The 19,166-nt window shown below is 43.0% G+C and overlaps 1 protein-coding gene across 3 annotated transcripts in view; it reads right to left on the minus strand.

Annotated features, from left to right (window-relative positions):
• The window catches only part of slc41a1 (solute carrier family 41 member 1), a 25,492-nt gene extending 21,471 nt beyond the window's left edge, over window positions 1-4,021 (minus strand). The window contains exons 1-3 of one of the 3 annotated variants that reach the window (XM_031875928.1): window positions 3,713-4,021; window positions 2,151-2,264; window positions 1,127-2,028 (exon numbers count right to left, since the gene is read on the minus strand). In XM_031875928.1, the coding sequence (XP_031731788.1) occupies window positions 1,127-1,621 (495 nt within the window). In that variant the 5' untranslated portion in view covers window positions 1,622-2,028; window positions 2,151-2,264; window positions 3,713-4,021. Of the gene's footprint in view, window positions 1-1,126; window positions 2,265-2,634; window positions 3,234-3,712 lie in introns of those variants that run through there. The other 2 variants (XM_031875927.1, XM_031875926.1) reach the window with 2 other exon arrangements.
• Between the last annotated feature and the right edge of the window lie 15,145 nt (window positions 4,022-19,166).

Raw genomic sequence — 19,166 nt, forward strand, 5'->3', positions numbered from 1 at the left:
TCCAATCCTCAACCGGGGACGGCCCCCGATCCTCTTCCCCCTCCTCCCTGTGGTGAGTTCTTCTGGGTCCACCATGTTGGCACCAGTATGCGTGTACACAATGTGCCGGGACTGGTCCCCTGGCAGCCTGACACTTCCAGCTTTATCTGCATCATAAGCTGACTTTAAAGAAATATATGAGCTGTCAGCGTGCCTTTGGCCTACATTTCTACACCCCCAGATGTATACTCAGTGCGAAAGACAGTGAGTCAACCGGAAAAAGAGCAATTCTAAATGCACTCGTGTGTTTTCTTGGAGGCAGCAGCTCTCTGGCCACACACTGCACTACAGACACACACAGAATATCAGTATGTGCCAGCCCTGAGGACGGGCAGGCAGCCCTTAGAGGTGAGAAAGGTTACATAAATACCCCCATGGTGTGTGTGACCAGAGCCCCACCCATCCCCAAACACATGACATCAGACAGGCCAGCAGTGCCGTGACACATGATGTGAGCCGGGCTCGTCGAACCAGTTAAGTCAAACGAGTTCAACTAGCTGGACTAACTTCTGAGTGAGTAAAGTATAGAAAAAGGGAAGGCCCAAAGCTTTCTTCAGACACACTTGCACCGAGCAAAGGGTGTAGTTAAAATGCCTTTTTTGGTTTTAGGGCGTATCAAATAAAAAGTGGCGTTCTGATTTTTTATCTTTCTTTATTTTTTAACTACATTCTTGGCTCGGCACAAGTGTCCCTGATATAAGCCCAGGGGCTTCCCTTTTTCTATAGGTGACTAGTTTGACTTCTCGAGCACCTTGCATTCATCTGGAGTTTACTACTTTACAACCGAAAGCACCCGGCATTTTCTCTTTCTTGCTTCTGAAAGACATCCAGAACTGTTATGTGCCCCACTTCCCACCATCTCCCAAAGTACCCGAACCAATTAGTGTTAGCATACATGATCTTTAGACCTTTTGGAGCATACCAGAACGTTTTTGAGCCTAAAAGAGAGCAGACCATCCATTTATTTATCGTTTATTTGGATTCACCAGTTTCTAATCAGAATCCGAACTGAGCACATTTCTTATAAATATATATGTAGAAGTCGTGTGACCACTGAGTAGTAAAGAACATATTGGTGATCACTCACTTGAACAATGTCTAGCACCATTCCAGCTCCCACCGTCCCGAACCCAGCCAGCAGGAAAGGGAAGACCACCTGCAGGCCAATGGAGAAGGAGGTCTCCTTGAGGGGGGCCGGCGGCTCGGGGCTCTGGTCGGTGCTGGTGTCGTCGCTCTCGTTGCTCTGGCTGGCGTTCTCCAGGAGAGCGTCCTCCTCCCTCTGACCTTTGGCGTTGGCCCGGCAGTCCATCGCCACCACAATCTCCGACCTCTCCTCATCCTCCCCGGTCTCACCGGCCCTCTCTGGGAAAGATGTGACCTCTGTGACCTCTGTGAGCTCTAACTCGCCGCCGGTTACCGGGCCCACCTCCTCGGGGCCCTCGGCGAGGATCACCGGGTGGACGGAGCAGTTGGAGTTGAGCAGGGCCGATGTCAGGGGCCCTCCCTCCTTCTTCGCCTCAATGGCCCCGGAGGACATGTCGATGTCAGGAAGTTTGTCTTGCTCTTTTGACCAAAGTACCATGCGGACGCCTTTGGAGGACAGTGGGCTTGATAAGAAAAGGTCAGGTTGTTTCGGGGAAGTCAGAATGGAATCGGCCACCCGATCTGGTTTTGAACCTGATCAGTCCAATTGATTTATCCCATTAAAGAGGCTTACAGGGAGTTGGGGTCGCTACTAAAGACCGGGAGAAGACGGTACTGTAGGGAAAAACCTGCAGCGAGCCACACGCAGCCGTGCGTCTGCTGAGCCCGTGTTCCTGTCGGTGCTTCGGGAGCAGAACCAGTATGTTCTCCATTCACTGCAAGGTGCTCAGGGTAGACCGGCGAAAAAAAGAAGAGGGCATACAGGTTCAACACAGAAGAGAAAAGGAAAGGAATAGGCTCGGGGACTCTTCACTTGTAAACAGTCCTCGGAAAGTTCAGTGTGAGCTGCAGGACAAAAAAAATCAAATCAGAGGTCTGAAGTGGGAAGATAGCAGCGCCGACTGGTCATGCTTTCAGTCCACTGATCATGTCAGACTGGTGAGTGTACCAGGCTGGGAATGTCTCACCTTACACCACGTGGCTGCTGGGAGGTTTTCAAGGGAGATATTTAAAGGTCTGTAATATGAAGATTGAATTGCAGCCTGCAGAATGGTTCCTCTCCAACCAGAGTGGACAGTCACCTGAGGAAAGAAAATGTTCATTGATTATTCAGTCCTAAATATAAACCAGTTTCAGGCCCATTACACGTTGATTTCAAAATACCAGCAGCTAGATCATGGCTTTTTAATATTAATATTAATAAAAACAACTAAATACAGCTCTGAGTGCTTAGAAGATAGCAACGTGTAAGAGCTGAAAACTATGGTGGTGCTCAAGCCTCCATTTTTGGAAAAATACTTAATACTTATTATGGGATATAATAATTTCCTTTATCAAAAAACAGAAATCCTATGAATGTGTGGATAACGTGCAAATATCATAATCAATAAACTAAACAAAAATATGTGAATATTACAGAAATATAAAAACATATAGAAAATTTAAACTCACCACAATAATATTACACAACTGCTAGAATCTCGAAAACTGATATTTAGAATTATTACATCATAAGTTTAGTCGCTCTGACGCCCATGTAATAGACTATTGTAGTACTTGAGCCAAGCGGAATCACTCCGCTCTCCGCTGACAGGACGTGAGGAGTGAGGAGAAAGCAACAGTTTCAAATCAGTTTCATCCAGCGCCAAATTTCCTCCCGGCGGCTAAAAATATGTCAAGCATTAACTGAGGCGCTGCGAACATCCTCTGTAACGGAGTGTCACACGACYATCAATTCATCCCTCTTTTAACGCGAAGAGCAACAGTTCCTGTCCGACCTTTCAAAGTAAACGCCACCTCATTTCCTTATTTCCACTCGTCAAAACAAAACCACAGCAACTCAACAGACACACACACACACACACACACACACACACACACACACACACACACACACACTTTTGACTCGTGCATCGACAATAACTGAAAAAACACCCTATTTAGAGATAAGGTTAGTCCTAAGCGACACGGAGGCCACGCAGAAAGGTGCGCATTCGCCCACAGCTTACACGGAACTATATAATTGACGCTCTTATTTCGAAGGCCAATCTGCTCGCTTCCTGCGGTACCTTTGCGGACTTGGCGCGGCTTTCATCCTGCCTGCGTTGTTGCGACATCCGCACACAGTCTTTGGCTCTCCACGCTGAAACAATCCTCTGTTTAGTAGTCAGGACCAACACCGCCCGAACCCAACATAGCAAAGGCGTAAATTAGTGCTCCCCTGGTCCGGGCTGAATAGACGAGCCCTGCTATTCTATTCTGCTGCTCGTTTAAACGAGGGCAGAGCTTTCTGTTCCAACACCGGGCTGGAGCTCATGTCACCGGCCGCTATCGCCACGAGCAATTTAACCCGTGAAAAGTCGGTGCAAAACGCGTTTCTTTTTATCACCTAGGGTACGAGCGGCGGTGTCTTGGCAGTTTGAGTCGCCAAGTGACACATTCCGTTAGATAAAGGCTCTGACAGCCGGTCGCTCATTCGGTTCTATGCAGGTAGTAAGATTTAAATAAAAAGTTCCTCGGCGGTGGTTACCTTGTGTTGTCGGCGTGTTCCGGAGAGGAAGAGCGATATTCGGTCAGAGCGGACGCGCTTCGCGTTGCCGGCTGGATGCACCCCTCCACCTCTCAGTAACGCGCTCAGGCTGAGGCGTGGATGCCGGTGCGCACGCCTTTATGCAGCCCACGGTACCGGCTCCCGCTCAGCTGCCTCGGTGGTTAACGCTGGTTAATGGTTAGACACGTCCTCCTCCTGCGCGGTGTTGTACCCAGTCTCTGTCCATTCGACCCCCGTCACATTACTGCACCAGACCAGTGGCCCCCGCCGGCCGGCTGCTTGGATGCGCGTCTATAATACACCCCGTCCGGTGCGGGGGGCCAGGAAGCCACAAGGCGGGCCCTCCCTCTCCACTCTCTGGGCTGAAGATACAGACCCCCCCCCCCCCCCCCCCACACACACACATTAGTGTGTGGACATTGGTGCCCGTGCGATGCCAGTCTCCTGTACAAGCCTGCTAATATACCACCAGGGAGGCTCAGAGATAGAGAAGTTTTAATTTAACAACATATTCCTGAATGAATGGGCACGCACGCCGGCTAACCGGGCCGGGGCGGACTCGTGTCAATGATCCATCAACACAGAGAATAAATAAACGCAAGTCTTACATAAGTGGAGGTTTTGAAATGACCCGAAACCACACAACGGGGATCTCGAATGGCATGATATTCATAGACAAATAAAGAAAGGAAACCTTTTGAAAACCACTTTAATGATTATAAGGTGTCTCTATATTCAGCAGTGACTTTATTTATAGTGACCAACATATTACAACCATGTAATTATCTCTTATGGCATTCTTCTATTTCCTTTAATTACCTTTTCACATCTCCTGTGGTAGCTACTATACAATTCTATAACATCGTGGTTTTTGATTTGCTGCACATCGTAACGTATAAGCATACTGAAGCTTTTCTTCATCAAGGGATTGCAGAGTGCATGTGTGTGTGTGTGTGTGTGTGTGTGTGTGTGTTATCTAAGAGAAGACCTCATATAGGTCCACTCCTTGGAGAGCAGCAGCTCTAACAATGACCCCAGAGGACCTTGAGCTCTGTTGAGCTGTCTGCCTGTTGCTATACAGCCGCTCGGCTCAGCATCAGCAGCCTCAGCATCGCCCAGCGACCAGAGGCTACAACGCTTTAATACGATTCAAAGGAATCGTTCATTTTGGGAGATGAGCGCATATTCACTGTCTTGCAGAGAATTCGATTCTCAGATACAAATCTAATGTTGAATGGTGAATATGAATATGCAGCGAGCTAACTTAGCTTAGCAGAAAGGCTGGAACAAGGGGGAAACAGCTAGCTGGGCTCTGTTTAAATGGTTACAAAATTGGCCTGTCATCACCTTTAAAGCTCACTCGCAAACACGTTGACATCCTGTTTGAAGCATTAAAAAAAACAGTACACTGTTTTTTCCTGTCCAGAGGTGGAGGACTTCCTCAGATGTTACAAGAAAAAGGGATAATTTTCAACATTTTACGTGATTAAAGAAATGTAATATAATATTCAAAACTCTATTTTCATTAGTGTTTAATCACCTGAAAACTAAGGGTCATCGTGTTTTCATATCTTTACGGAGTCCGCCATGTTTCTACAGTAGCCCAGAACAGACAAATATAAACACTGGCTCTAGAGAGGGCCTTCAATTGCTAATTATATTTTGTGTTAATAATCTGAATCCGCAAAGAAACTTGACCAAAGCTTTAAAACAATAGATTGGAGTGAAGAGTAAAATATTTGTCTCTCACATGTAGTGAGTAAGGGTAAGTATAAAGAAGCATAACATGGAGACACTCAAGCAAAGTACCAGTAAATTGCGCTTAAGTGCAATACTTGAGTAAATGTACTTCACATTGATGGCGCAGATTAAACAAACAAGATGTTAATGTGTTTATGACTGAGCTTTAGAGGTAGTGGGAGGCCGATTTTGTTTTACCTTTCAACAGAGCCAGGCTAGCTGTTTCCCCCTGTTCCCATTCTTTATGCTAAGCTAAGTTAGCTAAGGTTGGCTGTACCTTAATACTTAGCGTATCAACATGGAGAGTGGTATCTCAACTCAGTCATGACAAGAAAGCAAATAAGAGATTTTCCCAAAATGTTGAATGTAATGTTTAATATTTAAGCTGTATTGAAAAAAACAACCGTGAAGCACATAATAAATACAAATGTTGGATTAAAACATGGGATATGTGTGAGATTATGCCCTGTGAAAAATCACCTTTGCAGACACAAAGCTATTCATTTATTTTTGAATGCAGCACTTCTTTACATAAGTGAATATTTAATACCATTCCGATTTCCAGACATCAGAGAAAAGTCTGAAAGGGAATTTCTTGGGGCTGTTTTTCTTTAGATGTCTATATGCAGCGGCTTATCTCTATAGTTTGCAGAACGTTCAGCAGGAAGTGCTCTTTTTACATATCGGTGGGTGGCTTTCTCGGCTTCACTCAAAACAAAAGTTCAACATAACTGCTTCCAGGAACAGATCTCTGTTCACACAGGGAAATAACCCTAACCACCAAATGATCAACAGTGCAAATTACAAGCAAGCAGTTATAAGCCATAAGTACATTATGGGCATCTTGAAGGACATTTTCTGTGCCTTAAAAAAATGTTTTTTTCTGTCCATCTACCTGTGGCATTCTGTCCATTAATTTCATAGTACAAATATGTAATACAATTACACAACGTCCAGGTAATAATCAGATTGTTATACCAGTGGAAAGGATCTAAGAATAGCAAAAACGCCTCTGTGTTCCATCCATCCCACAATTTTGTTGATGATTATCAATAAAGCTAAGATAGCCTAACCCTCCACTCACTGAATTAGCTTTTAAATACAAGTTATCTCTCTCTCACGCAAACATACACACACATGCACGAACACACTGTCGCTGAACAAATATAAATGAAAGTCAAAGACACATCTGAGCTGAACAACTCTGTCATTTATTGATTGGACAGGATATCTTTTTGGCAGCATATCAGCTAACAGGTACTATTTAACCATTAATGTTCCGACATACATTGACTGGCAGTGATTCGAAGTCTAACTGAAGTTTCATGTCTTCTTCTTTCGAACAGCAGGAGCAGAGATGTGCTCCGTCAAACTGCGTGGAAACATCTTACATGTCCTTTTTGTAAGTCTATAATATGATTTAGAAAGACTCTTTTAAAGTAATCAATATGTTGTGTTACTGTAACAGAGCTTTTTTGCATCTGTTAGCCTCTTGTCTGGATTAGGGACTAGCTGGTGAACATAGTTTATCAGGTAGCAGGTAATGAGCGGCTATATTTTCTTTCTCAGTAAGTGGAAAACAAAACAGAGCTAAAAAGAATAGCGAATATTGGAGTTACACTTGTCAAGTGGCAAGAAACAACTTCAAATGAATGCAAACAAAATGAAGGAGGAATACTAATATCTCTATAGATCTGTGTCCTAATGTCAGTAGAAAAGGAATTTGGGCCGTTGGAAGAACAGTTGGCGGTCCAGGCAAAGTATTGAGGAGCTCTGACAGAGCTGGCCCAAGGGCAGCCTGTCAAAGTTGAGACTTAGAGTGCCGTTCACCGATACCTTAGAACAGGTACAGTGCAAAGCACCAAAGCCACCAACATCAGATGGAGCAGGTGGGAGGACATCCTGCAAGATCTTGGTCTAGAAATAGGCTCCAGTGGCTACTAATGGAGTGGGAGTTGTACACAGATGATTTAAAAAAAGGCCAAGACCAGGAGGCAACCTCAGGTTCTGAAGAGTGAAGCCAATGCAGAAGTGTCTTAAACTTGCATTCTTTCTACTGACCACCAGGGGCGACTCCTCTGGTTGTATAGAAGTCTATGAGAAAATGACTCTACTTCTCTCTTGATTTATTACCTCAGTAAACATTGTAAACATGAGTTTATGGTCTCAATCTCTAGTTTCAAGTCTTCTTCAATACAGCATGATGTTCATTTAGTAAATGATGGTCCATTTAGAGTCTAATAGACCATAAAGCGGAGTATGTTTTAAGGCGGAATACCTTGTGATTGAGAGGTCTCTACTCTACCAGAGCTGTGTACAGCGTCTCTACGTCACTCCTCTTCGTTAGTTGGTTGCAAAAAAGCCAAGATGGCAACGGCCAAAAAGCCAAACTTGAGGCTTTAAAACGGCTGCCCCCAAACCAATGGGTGACGTCACGTTGACTGCGTCCACTGCTTATATACAGCCTATGGCCAAGACGACAAAGTCTACTGGGGATATATCCTCAAAAGAAATGGCAAGGAAGAACACGGACAGCGTGGATACGTTCTAGGCACGGCCCAGACAGGAGAAGTGATGGCGGTCATGGAAGGCCTTTGAAAAATGCAAAATCAAGCATATCAGAATGATCGCCCATAGTTTTTTCTGTGCTTAAGCTTTGAAAGAAGACCTTGACATTCAGCTAAAAGATGGATGAAGGCACTCAGGGAAAGGCTGTAGCCCACAGCGACCTGTGAAGAAGGATTGGAGAATAAACACATATCTTGAGGTGGTGCGCTAGAGAGTGCTCACCACACAAGGAACCCACTGGCAGTTGACCAATACGTCCAAGAATGTAAAGTGGTACTAGTGGGAGCGAGAGGTTGTGGAGACTCACCAAAGGAGTCATAGCAGGAAATATTAAGATAAGCACAGGTGTTACCAATAACATTAACGATGGCTGTGTTCTATTAATGCATCTCAGAAAGACGAAAGAAAACAGTGTGACGGAGAGCCATCATGGACAATACCAGGACCCGGAAACTAAAGCAGCACCAGGAATTTAAGCCATCACTGTTTTTATCATTTATAAATCCTCATACAGTTTTCTGGGCGCTACTTGGGGCCGCATACGTTTGAAAGGTACCAGAGTTCACTTGACTGAGCAAATAAAACGTATCTTCTTTTTACTTCAATAATGATGCATTTTCCAACGTATTTGTATGTGATTTCTTCAGAAGGTCTCCTGGTGCTGATTGAAAGTAGGCAGGGAGAATGGAAAGTCACGGGTTGTCCTGAAGAGGATTCAGAAGCTAAAAGGATTCAGCACACATGATACATGAGTCTTATTACGTCCATCACTAGCATTTCTAACAACATATTCTTTGTATCTGTATAATCTAAAAAAGATTGGATACTGGTTAGTAGAAAATATGTGTCCTAAAATATAGTTTACTATAAATACAGGGCGACTGTGGCTAAGTGGATAGCAGGGCCGTCCTTCAATCAGAGGGTCGGTGGTTTGATCCCCGGCTCTGCTAGTCGCATGTTGATGTGTCCTTGAGCAAGACACTTAACCCCAAAATCGCTCCCGTAGCTGTGCCTACGGTGTAGAAATGTGATAGAATCAGAAGTGTAAGTCGCTTTGGATAAAAGCGTCTGCTAAATGACTGTAATGAGAGTCTTGGGTCTCGTACCAAGACACGGTTCTTGCGCGTGGATGTGGATTTGTGCCTTGCACATTCTGTTGTGACTCTGGCTGGTATGGAAGATAAATAGTTTCAAAGGCCGCTAAAGAATCCTCAGACAATGGTCCTTGTGCAAAGCATGAAAACTGGGCAGGTTACCACCACCTGGACAACTGCCAACAGTTCAAAAGGGCTGGTGGAAAACACATCTATCGATTGTATTTTAATCATGCTTAGTCTGAATTTAGATTTTACAGTAGGCTACTGAAGCTAGTAAGACATTTGGAATGTGAAATTTGGAATCTGGATGAGAAATGGAAGTGTTTTAGAGATTTTCCAGGATTTGGCGAATCTTCTTTACATTTTTTAGTTTTCCCTTTTTACTGTCTGTCTCTCCGGTTCCTAATGATGGCTATCAATTGTCTTGGTCCTGATTGGTTCACACAGTTGGGAACACAAATCCACATTTTCGGACGAGGTCATAGCACCACATCCCCCAGATATCAAATCAAAAACTTAACTAGCTTACAACTAGCATTAGCTCAAATAGCTAACTTTGCTTTTGGAGCAGCAGCTTGATGGTTCTATGGTAATACAAATGTCAACAGTTCTTATGCTAATTTATTGGTACGATATCCAGATTATTTAGTTATTAGTATTATTTGCATCACTAAGCCAGATGACTTTTTACTTTGATAGCCTGGAAGCTGATTTAGCAACATAAATTAGAATACAACTTTTCACCCAACAATGTACAATGTTTTATATAATATATATGTTGTTGATAATATGGTTTTGGTGTAACCAGATGAGTCACCACTGTATGGAAGAACGGAAGTTTCTCCTTGTCTTTCGGCTCCGTCAGTCCCTCACTCTACGCTAGACCATAAAACAGACCAGTATTTTATCAAATGTAGGCGGGAGATGAACACAAGCAGCAACCTGAACAACCCGACACATTTCCACTTCCTGTATGGAAAGGAAGTTAAGAAATGATGAAGAAAGCACTTCCTTTAGGTTGAAACGCATATTAGTCAGTATTCATCCAGTGAGAAGGAAAGACCTTTAAACCAAAAGTTACCCTGTGGAGTGTAGAGTGTAGAGTGTAGAGCTGTAGAGCTGTAGTCAGAGACAGGTTGGTGTGACCCCACTCATTTGGAAACAGGTCAGTATAACAGCTGCAGATATGATTGAGCTTTCCTTTAGGTTAAGAATCTACCTGTCGACTGAAACTGGATGGATGTTTGCTTTACAGTGGAAAAAAAGAAAGCTGCAGTGAAGACAGAGATAACTAACTGAATGAAGACGTGCAAGCCCGTCCTGAGGTCTGGTGACATGTGGACCTACAGTGTAGTACGGGGCCCTTCTGGTGTTTAATGATCCTGCATGCCTCTTCTTTTTTTTTTTCCAAAACCAGGAAGTGAGGTGAGAACGGAAGACAAAACAGCGCTGGGCCCCAGCAACGCCTCGCCAGACTGGCTGTCCCTGGCAACGCTGAGGCGGTCTGTGCCAGTTTTGGGCCACTTCTGTCCCAGGGCTTCTTTGAGCCCAGAAGAATGTCAGGGGGAGACTTGGAAACCTTCCCTCAGCTCAGGATGAATGGCTGTCCACCAAACACACTCCCCCGCTCACTCTCCCTCTCTCCCGTCCCCCTCCAAACCTCCCTCATCTACTCACCGAGGAGAAGCAGAAAACAGCGACAAGCCTCAGCTCGAGTGTTCACATCTTCTCCTCGTTCTCCAGAGTCATCATTACACCCCCGAGTGAGAGGGCTGTCACCATAACGTCATCCAATCACTTCATTCCATTGTAAATTAGCACCTTTGGTTATAACTGGGTCTTATTTTTGTTGTTTTGATCATCATTCCTATCGGCACTAATATCATTGTGCTAAAACAGCTTAATCGCTGAGTTCTGGAGATGAATCACTAAACAGAAGTCAGACGGAGCGAGAAACAACCACGCTAGATGCGTGGAAGGTGACTGGATGAACCATCTGTCACTCAAACTATTGCATAACAACAGTTGGTAGAGCGGAAAACATCTTTTCCATCGAGAAAAGCTTTCAGTGCTGTTCTTTGCTTTTCTTTTAATGAAGAAATACTTTGTAGTTCTGATAGAACTCATGCTATTGTAGCATCTACGCTAACCTCTTAAGGAGCCGCCATTGTTGTCCTCTTCCGATCCAGTTGCCAAGCAAAGGTAAAAAAAAAAACACAAGCATTCATGGTCAATTAACCCCCTCTAAAGTAAGCCAAACTTATTTGGAAGATTCTGAAAGGGACCATTATGATATGCAAGCCAAGGCTAATGTCCCTGAGCAGCCTCCTAAAGATTATGAAACCACATTGTCAATTACATTTTGAGGGAAACATATTTTCTCCAGGATTACGTTTGTTTTCGATGTTTCTCAAATACGTTTTTAATGAAAGTACGGAGAAGGCCGTATAGGGAGGAGGTTTTGGTGGATGGATGGCTTAAACAAACACGGGACTTTCACCCAGGAGTCCGTTGTCCGTGTCCCGTGTCAAACCAAAAGCCAACGTTGACTTAGTTTAGTTGCTTTTATATATTATTTTAACGTGCTTTACATATGTTGTGTACATCATTTAGCCTCCATTACTATGTAACAAACAATATTTTTCTTAACTCAACAAAGCTGTTTGTTTGTGAACACAGAAGTTTATTTTGAAAATAAAATGTATGCATGAAATGAGCGGAAATTGACCCGTGGAAAACTGATGCTTAAGTGGTTCGAAGAACGTCATAGTTTGAGGCGCGGAGCCACTGACCGAGCGTCGGTATTTGACGAGTTGGGAGTGAGAACATATTGAGATATTATACTGGAAGTGCTAACATGCATATTGCAAAATTTTAAAAAACACCTTCACCCAGCATACCCCTGTAACAAACGTTCTCATCTTTAAACCGGACCAAGTAGTTGTGTTGTGTTTTTGTTTATATTTTCCAGACACATGAGTCCATATAAAACAAACAAAAAACAAACAACAACATTGTTACATTGTTTCAATACGATAGCCACTGCGACCGTAATCAACGTTTCTCTAGGAACGTAATTAAGGATGCAGTTTAGTAGTATGCTAATTGCTAGGAGTCAGGCTTGGCCTGTAGATAAACTTAGCGAGCTAATCTGCTAGCATATTTACTGTCGGGCAATCACCAATGGCAGTGCTAATATTCTGGGTTTCCCAATGTTGTTCGGGTACATTTCAGTATTAATTTTCTTTTTTAGCTTTGTGTTTGAGCTGCCCTCTTTAGTTTTAGCTCTCTTATATGTCAGCCAATCACAGGGCTGACACATAGAGAGAGACAGACATTCACACTAACCACTGTACCCAACACAACTTGTAGTCAGTCAAGTTTTGGAAAACCACATTCTAGAATCCATTACATTCCAATTACTGTATTCTTTATCTCTGCATCACACTTTGGGATCAGTGCAGATGGAAAGTGCTCGTCCTGACCTGTGACCCCAGGGTCTTGTAATGAATGAGCTTTCCAAATGTCTGTACCAGCAAATACAACATACAGCCAAAGATCCAGGGAGGGAGGAAGGAATTTATGTCAAACACGGAAGGGCCGGTGTGATGATTAAAAAAAGTTACTTATTCAGACAGACACTCTGCAACATCGAGAACCTGCGAGGCGTTAGAGAATTACAAACAGTCTCACCGATTAACCGCCTTGTCCTCATACGTGTACGAGTAGGAGTGTGTGTGTGTGTATGTGTGTGTGTGTGTATGGGTGGGTGAAGAGTAACCTCCCATGGGCAGCACATGGCTCACCCATTAAACAAAACAGACATCCTCATGGAGAGATGGAAAATTGGAGAATGGAGACTGGAATAGTTTGTTGCAGGTCAGAGAAGGAGTTAGGTAATCTATTACAATGAAAGTCAACCCCTGCTTTCATTTTTTGTCATTTTGCCTGATGTAAGAAGTGTGCAACTCAAGCAAGTTTAAAGTTCCGTAGCATGCTGAAAATAGTTTTCCCTTTAATGAAGCAAAGCAGAAAAACCTAAGAATAGTCTTTGTGAAATGGCTGCTGGTAAAGGCAATACTTTGTGCTGAAGCATTGGAATAATGGTGTGATGATATCAGTCATCATTTAACTGATGAAAGGGTGGCGGACAGTGTGACCCGCTGCTGGGCACTGGGCGTGTGCAACCTTGTGATAATACTGTATTTTTCTCGGTGCTTGCATTAGCATTAGCATTTGATGCAACTTTATACATGATAACAAACCTTTTTGTGTAGAGCTTCTAAATTTATTCAAATATGCTTTACGAAATAAAAAGAGAAAAAAAGACAACAGATTGTTAAAGAAACCAAAACTTCCATTTCAACACATTTCAGACAGAAATCTTGTACTCAAAACTCATGTCACAACCCGGCTCAAAAGGCTGTAACAAAAGGGAGACAAGACGAGAGATCAAAGTAATCAAATAGACATTTATTTAAGAACAAAGAATTACTCAAGACAAATAAGCAGCTGTGTCATCCAGACAAGAGTCGGAGAGGAGAGGAGTGGCCGATCCTTGTTGAGCTGTGGATTTATATATGCATCACCCCATCAGGCTCAGGTGTGGCTCATTAGCTGCTGATCAGCATCCTGAAAGACAGAAGGCAGCACCCAGGACACAGACCCCTAGTGGGAGGGAGGGGTCGTCACACTTAAAATTCGTCTTTCTGTTGAGAGAAAAGTTTGTCAATTTGGGAAATATGCTTTTTGACTTTCTTGCTGAGAAGATTGACGAGTGGTATCGATCTTTTTAAAATGTCAAACTAAGAAAATCTAAAATAAAGATTTGGAGTGCAGGACTTTTACATGTAACAGAGTCATTTTACAGTCTTGTGTTGCTCTGATAGCATGTTAGCATGTTTGCTATCACGTGACTCGTTAGTCCCTCGGTAGTCACCTGAGTTGTTAGTCAAGATAACGTTAACTACGCTCTTATTCCGGAACCTAACTAAGCAGTTTTGTTGCCTGAACCTAACTTCCTTGTAAAAGACGCTATGTGTTTAAGAAGCGTATATTGACAAACCGTCCCTGACACCAGCTGATACTAGAGGGCTACCTGGCGTCATGGTTTAGAGCGTATGGCCACTAAAGCAGCTGTTGGGAGGGACAATGTGTTGGATCTGTTGCAGCATGTCAGCAGGGACAAATATATCATCATCGCCCTCATTATTGAAATAATAGCTTGTCTCTCTCTTTTCAGATAGCATTTTAATACATATACGATTCTTTTTTTTCCCTTTGTGTAGAAGTGAAAGTCATGTTTTGCACCTATATTGTAGCTTGTGTTTTGTGTTGTCTCTTGTGTATTAGTTGTCGAGTTTCATGTATTTCAGAGGCCTATCGAGGGTTAGAATTGCAAATGAGCTCAGGCTATAGATGCTGTGGTGTGTGGCATCGGTTAGCGCTACATACTTGTCCCGGTACAAATAAACATGTAATAAAATGCACTGGACCTTTTATTTTCCCTGTACCTGTATGGTTAAGTGAGAGTTCAGGCTAGTAACTGTATCCTCCTGTATCTCTCTGCTGTTTTAGTTTGACCACGTTAATGTGGAAAAAACACAGAGAGGAATACAGCAGCCATGAACAGCCTCACTTGAATCCCATCAACCCATTTTAGCCCGGATGAAGTCCAAAATGTGTGTGTGTGTGTGTGTGTATGTAGAGCAAACTTTCGATCCTTAATGGCAGTAAAAGCCTCACAGATGAAATCAGCGTATTGATGTAGAGTAAGCAGTGAATAAACATAACCTCACGAACCTACCAACCATTACTAAACCTGGCTGTAAGAGGGCATTGCTATATTACATAAATTATGTATCTTTCTCTGCTGATGTCAAGGACCCTTTTGTGATCATTAACTTGCAGATTTTAAGCGCCACCAGATTTCTATGACTGAAATAGATACAGTATGACTCAGGGAATTTCAAAATAAAGTCCTTCTGCTATAGATGGATTTCCAATCTAAAAAAAAATTTGCCCTGTGCCAAGTCTTGAACACAGACTGGCCAATCATAGCGTAGCATCAGCCAGCAGTGACCAGGCCATCCGGCTCTGCTCCACAGACTCTCATGTAATCGTGTCAGATTGTCTTTATTTTCAGGCTGGGTTGGTGGATGTGGAGCTCGTCCTGGTTAAACGTTGTTTAATAGTGACACTCGTTACCCGGAGAGGTTCGAAGGAGATGCAAGTTTCTAAAACATTACGTTTCAACGTAAAAAAAAACAACTAAAATGAAGCTAGTATGTTAGCACATTAACTAAAATGAGCACTGCTATGCTACGTATAGCTACTAAAGTTGTACTGAATATTTACAGTTCTAATGATTGTAACAGTGACTAAACACTTACCCCGGCTTTACAGGAACAGTGTTCCTTAATTTCATTGTCTTCTGTCTGGATCTCCAGGTGATGTGGTGGTTCAGTTTTACATGGTGATCTGTAGCTTTAGCTTCTATCTTTATCTTTTTAACCTGTTTTTACTGCTGAGTGAGTTTAACATCCTGGATATATCCTTCATATTGTAGACTCATCTGTCTGCTTCTCTCTAAAATAGCTTTCGTCAAAAATCATATAACGTTTATTCAGGGAGAGCAGTTAGTGACAGTGTGGGCTCCGTGTTAGCTTTGATAGCTTTAGGGAGTAGAAGCGGGGGGCGGGGCTTAGCAAAAGGGTGAATTAATGTTGTGCGCCCAGCAGGCAGGTAGAAAACTCATTGCTACAATGTCATGATAGCTTACATATAAACCGTTTTAGCAATAGGTAAAGATGGTAATTACTATTGACCTGCTGAATTGTTTTGATCAAAGATTTGTGGTCGCTGTGTTCGTGCGTTACCTTTTCCAGTAAGGGATGGTGTCGGCGTTTAAATACAAGAGCATTTGCAGGCCACTAGATGATAGATGTGTCAGAGAACTGGATAACGGACCACGAGATGGGGCCTTTTCAGTCCAAGGAGAATCGCTTGTCTGGCACAGAGGGAAACGTTTGGGGATCTGGCGACTGCGACTCTGAACTGATGTCAACTTCAGAAACATACGTGAAGTTAACACAACAACAGTTCAATGAGCCGTGCTGGTGCTGGTTCTGACAGAGCTGATGTGAGTAAAGTGAGCTTGTGTGATGGACCATAACTATGCCACACTGAGCCAGTTTAAGCCATAGCATAAATAAATATGGTTGTTACAAACTGATGATTCACATATTCTATCACGTATATGGTTTAATGACTTACGGAATTAAAATACACTGAAGAAAACTACTACTCATATCAGTGAATTCAGTCTCAACGTGGTTAATGTATTGATTAAAAAAACATTCCTGTGTTAGAACGAAGGCTAACAAGTGACTAATAAATGTAAAATCTAAAGATCTTGATGTGTCGTTCGCCTTTTGTGTCAATTATTCAGTTATCTATCAACCAGGTGGACTACACCATAAGCACATTGTCTGCTTTACACGTTTGAAATCCTAAAACACACCTTTTGTAACAAAGTAAACACACATCGTTCAACAGTAAGAGCCTGTGTGTGTTGTTCACTAAACACTGCTGTTAAATTACCCCACTTAATCATCAATCACCTGTACCCAGAATGCCCCTGTGAAATCACCTGTCACATATTATATCAGTTAGAAATCAGAGCTTGAACGCTGAAGTAGGATTTAGGGTTTGCTCTTTGGTCTTCTACTGTTATGAGTATATTAATATTGAGTATTAAACTCATTGCATTTGTTTTCTCAGTCTATATTTAGAGCTCGCTACAAATGACAATGATAACTGTTTTGCACTTAGCACATCCGTGTGCAGTTGACATGTGGAAAGAGCTATTGTATGTATTTGGGGTTTGTGTAAAGTTGTGATGCAAGAGGTGCAAGCATATTTTGTATTTTGTGAACATATTTTTGTGCATAAACAAATAGGGGCCTAGTTACAAAAATTGTGTTATAGCAATTGCAAATAAACGGTCATTATGGCCACTTATATAAACGAAAGAACCATTTTCTGAAAGTTTTTCCCTACCTTAGTATTGCTTATCATAATGTAAAGGTGCGTTCACACCAAACGCGGCGCGAATTATTCGCACGAGTAGATTACATACAAAGTCTGTGCACAGACGCGATGAGACTGGAGTGACGCGAAATTGCGATGGCGCGGCGCGTAACGCCACAAACGCGCGAGTTGAAATTTTTCAACTTCAGCGAAAAAATGGCGTGAAGCTGCGGCGCGGTAGCCTATCAGCGTTGAGATGCTCCCCCTGTCATCACTGACGTCCTGCCGTTGTTGAATCAGGAAACAAATCCTGTAGCTGTCTGTGTTCACCCAGAGCTCTACGGTACCTCATATCAATAGAGACCGGACCAAACTATGTGTACAAGTGTGTGTGTGTGTGTGTGTAAACCATATGGTACAAACAATGAATAGACGCTGCCGTGTTTACGTCTACATGACGGTATTGAGTGTTGGTGGAGCTGCTACAATGTTAGCTTAGCCTAGCACCGCTCCATCAAAGCTCCATTGAGAAAACAAGTATTTTAAAAGTTATTTGCTTGTCGTCTTGCGGAGAGAACTAACTAAACATGAATTCAGACTTTTTACAAATCGACATCATTACGTAGTTATTTCGGAGTCCCTTTTTGTCCGCTTATTGCCGTTAAATCACAGCCAAATCGGTTTATTTTGTGTTCATACAGCTGTAGTAAACAGCCGACGTGTGGCCAGACATGACGGTGTTTAGTTTCCCGGGATATCTGTGACTTCCACAACACGTACTAAGCAGAAATAGAGGTTATTTTTTCCATGGTTGATGGCGGACAGTTGAAAGGCTTCCAGGGCGCGTCCAGCGCGATTCACATGAATGAACACAAATAGTCCCAGGCGAGACCGGCGATGCGAATGACGCGATTAACATGTGTGTGTTTGGTGTGAACACGGCATAATCCTGGAATCTAGTTTATGAATTCTTAAATTTGGCTTAAAAAAATGTCTTTCTATTTAAAATAATGAATGAAATGATCAGAGTGAGACAACGTACCTGCACGTGTAACAATATCAGTTTATACTCCTTCAGCCTGGAGAAGCTGCAGACAGTGTAAGGAGCCAGGGAAGGCCTCATGAGCTCATGTGAGTGATCGCCGCCATCTAGTGGAAAACAAGTGCAGTACAAACCACAGATCCCATTTATTCCACTGAATAAGACGACTGGTGTCTTCAATACTACGGACAGATCAGAAATGGATCATGCTGAAGGATGAAACACAATATATTTCACACATTTCATACATCTTGGACTGTAAAGACCTAACACCAGTCTGTAGATTATCTCTGCAGTCACATTAACACGTCTGTAACGTCACGACCTGAGGAACTGATGTTCATCACAGCACGGCACACGTTGCACAGAGGAAACACCGAGGAAACCACAGTATTGCTGCAGGAATCAAACGTGTACAATCGGGTCGGAGAGCCATCTCTTTGCCTACAACAGCAGTCTTCAACAAACACCATATTGCCTTTCAATGCCGTCTCTTTTCATTCATGAAATGCATTCAATTATAGATATCATACCCACAAATGTGCACTGTTACAGCACAGAAGAATGGTTCTCAGTGCAATCACCACAATGCACTAGAATGGAGTGATGGTAACTCAGTGTTAATTGCTTTAGTGCAAATATTGTTACAGTACAGCGTAACCGAACGTTTCCCACTTCCTAGTGAGGTTCCTCTTTTTTGCTAGATGATGAATATTGCAGTCATGTCATGGAAATGAATTAATAAACGTGGACTCTACCGCCGAACATTAAAATGCATATGTGCCATAAAACAGCTCGTCTGTGACGCATGAGCTACAAAATGGTTTCTTCTCCGCGTAGGCACTGCACCGTACAACGCAGACGTGTCGTGCGCTCAAACATACGCCGGTAGAAAGAAAGAGCCAGCTCCTCCAGTGTGCATGTGCTTACATGTGGGGGGGGGGGGGGGGGGGGG

The sequence above is a fragment of the Anarrhichthys ocellatus genome, unplaced genomic scaffold (assembly GCF_004355925.1).
Source record: "Anarrhichthys ocellatus isolate YVR2014 unplaced genomic scaffold, GSC_Weel_1.0 scaffold100, whole genome shotgun sequence".
NCBI classification, from domain to species: Eukaryota; Metazoa; Chordata; class Actinopteri; order Perciformes; family Anarhichadidae; genus Anarrhichthys; species Anarrhichthys ocellatus.